We start from the raw sequence: 3,195 nt of genomic DNA, 5'->3' as shown, positions 1-3,195 counted from the left end.
TTTGTGAAGGTGACATGTGTTGTTCAGCACGCGGTTTAAGTAGGCTTCTTCCAATAGCAATTCTTTTTTTTTTTTTTTTTTTTGAGAAAGTTCCAACAGCAATTCTTCAAGCTCTTTTTAACAAAATTTAATTCATTTTACATCAAATAATTACATTAAGAATTAATTTAATTACAAGCATTTCATGGAATGAGCAAAGAGTCCTANCCCAAAAATATTTTTCTAAAACAAATCTTGATTTATACCATTCCATTTAAGGGCTCAATTTAACTAAAATACTCTTAAAAAGTCTCTAAAATAGGGAAATAAAGCCTTATTCTAAAAAGTTGTGAAAATTATAATAATAAAATATAAATTTAAAAAAAAAAAAAAAACTTTTAATCTTTCCAAACTCAACATGAAATGAATAGATTGTTTATAAGCATTATCTTCCTCATACTTCATATAAAAATTTCTGAGTCCCTACATTGACCACAAGATTAATAATTTCAATCCTCGAGTACAACATGATTGCAACTTTTATGATTGTCGAGGACTCCTACATTATATACTTACTCTGATTCTAGGATGACTTCTAACTCTTGGTTTAGATGCCTTGCAGGCATACTTACATTGATTATTGTAGGGTTTGTAGACGCAAATGGATTAGGAGGCATGGTGAACTTATCTCCTTCTCCCTCCAAGCATTTGGACCACAACTTTCATAGAAGGACGATCCACTGGGTGCCACTGGATGCACCAAGTCCCACAATTGCGAGTTTCTTTGCCATTTTGGCATCTCCATTATCCTAACATAGGCTGTAGGTCTTCTTTTTGCTCTAACAAATTGTAGACCCATTCTGGGAAATATATTTGGCTAGTGTTCTCCACGGTTACATCAACATTTTTCCTACCTCCAACCATTTCAAGCAACAATATTCCAAAACTGTAAACATCTGATTTGTAAGACACGCTCCCAAAGTTCCTAGAGAACACTTCGGGTGCAATGTAACCCATGGTCCCCCTAGCTGTGGTCATGGACACTGCACTTTGATCCTTTGCACACAACTTGGCCAGACCTAAAATAGAAATTTTTGGATTGAAATTTTGGTCTAGCAAAATATTATGAGGTTTAATATCAAAATGGAGGATTCGTTGATCACATCCTTGGTGAAGATATTCAATTCCTTTTGCTATGCCAAGAGCAATGTCTTGTAACTTTTCCCAACCAAGGAAACGTTTAGAATCTACTGAGGTAATGAACTTCTCTAGTGAATCATTTGGTAAGAACTCATAAACTAGAGCTCTTCTAAATCCATCAGCACAGAAGCCAACCAAGCGAACCACATTAACATGGTGGATTCTACCCATTGTTCCCACTTCATTTATGAATTCTTCTCCATTGCCTTGAACTATTCAAGATCTTCACAGCTACATGGATTTCATTCGAAAACTTTCCTTTGAACACTGTTCCAAAGCTCCTTGCCCCAACTTCTCAGTAAATTGATTTGTAATTCTTTAACATCGTTATATGAGTACCTGTGGGCTTGAAAGCTTTGTAATCCTCCAAAAACTTTTCAATCCTAGCTTGATTTTCTTTTCTGCTTTGTCATAGCGATAGACACGGTAGAGTGCATAGACTACTAGTACAAAAGAAATGAACCCAAGATGGAACCTGCATGTTAATATTCATGAGTCAAGAAAACAAAAGGTAATTTACTCTGAATTTTCAAATGGCCAATAGACAACTCACCAGTGGTCACTATTTTTCTTGATTTGCCTGTCAAATATTTTAACATGATCAGCTTCTAATTACACTAATCAATAAACAAAAGATAATTGCGTAAAAGTTTATCTCTATTAGCCGAACAATATTTAGGCAATTCATGTGTGCATAAACATGATAGTCCATTCTCTTACATAAATAGTGGATTCCACTATGACTTTAATTAGTAGAATAAGTTATTATATGATGAGGAAGTATCAAGTCATTGTACTCCTAAGATGTTGAATAATTAATCTTATTAGCAAGTAGTGTGTTGAATTCAGAAATTGTGTTCTTTTTAATGTGATTAGCAATGAGTTTTCCTCAATTAATCAATTACCACACTTGTGATAAACTTTTTTGGTAAATTTATATTGATATTGCAAGGTTTAGTTTCAACTAATGAGCTACCCGCCTATTCAAGGGCTTTTGACACATTCATAATTATTTAGTACTACGAAAGTACAATTTAAACTCTCTTCTATCATGTAATAATGAGTCCTACTAATTAAATTTATAATAAATTCCATAATTTATGTAAAAGAATGAAGCACTAGCTTGCTCTATGCTCTACTCTAACAATACCTAATCATTTTCTTCTTACACAAGCCCACTTTTAAATAATGTTGTTTTGAATGGAAGGAAAAATATTACTTCTATAATGGATACAGACACTACAAGCCTTGTTCTGGTTCATAAAAAAAAAAACAAGCCTTGTTCTGAAATAATGTTCCTTTGGTTTTTTTTTTTTTTTTTTAATAAAAAAAATAAAATAAAAAACAATTTCATGACTGGTTACAGGAAATTGCCGTTGCAGAGCACTAATAAACTAAGCTTTGATAAAACAATATATGTTGTCCTGAAACAGAACTTGTGTGATTATAGAAGTGGAAATTGGGTAGAAATAATACAACACCTTTGTTGGGGATGCACTCAGTTTTCAAATTAGTGCTATTATTCTGGAATCTACATTTCTTGCCTTTCCTTTCACAGCGTCCGCACTTGGTCGGTTCGGACCATGTCAATTCAAGAAAAGAATCCCACATATCATCTGGAACTGATGGAACGCTATACATCTTTGTACATGATATTATGGGCAAGTCGTTGATGTCTTTATCCGAACGAATAGCAAGAACTGTGTGGCGACTGCTACTAAAACAAGGGATCGGATAACCAGTATATGTATCTGGCGTACAATTAAAAAGGGAATAGTTATAAAGAGAATTTTTGAATTGGAAAGGAGGGGAAGATAAATGGAGTCCCGTTGCTCCTCTCTCCCCTCAGTCAGTCCTCACTCTTCATTTCTTCCAGTTGCAAGCTTCAACTCCTCCACTCGCCGCCGACCCAAGCCCCTGCCCAGCACCGACAATGCCAACCCAAGCCCCCGACCCAAGCCTTTGCCCAGCGCCAACAACGCCGACCCAAGCCCCTGCCCAGCTCCGACCTAAAGC

General features: G+C 35.3%; 1 protein-coding gene across 1 annotated transcript; it reads right to left on the bottom strand.

The window, feature by feature from the left end:
• Positions 1-411: 411 nt before the first annotated feature.
• LOC111984051 (rust resistance kinase Lr10) lies at positions 412-2,820 on the bottom strand. Its single transcript, XM_065782266.1, is given in 9 exon segments — positions 412-683; positions 685-1,387; positions 1,389-1,455; positions 1,458-1,499; positions 1,502-1,522; positions 1,525-1,581; positions 1,584-1,631; positions 1,634-1,654; positions 2,661-2,820. Coding segments are annotated over 9 exon segments (1,251 nt in total). The 3' UTR covers positions 412-551.
• Between the last annotated feature and the right edge of the window lie 375 nt (positions 2,821-3,195).

Source organism: Quercus suber, unplaced genomic scaffold (genome assembly GCF_002906115.3).
Source record: "Quercus suber isolate HL8 unplaced genomic scaffold, Cork oak 2.0 scaffold_295, whole genome shotgun sequence".
NCBI classification, from domain to species: domain Eukaryota; kingdom Viridiplantae; phylum Streptophyta; class Magnoliopsida; order Fagales; family Fagaceae; genus Quercus; species Quercus suber.
This window is presented reverse-complemented; position numbering and strand designations above follow the sequence as displayed.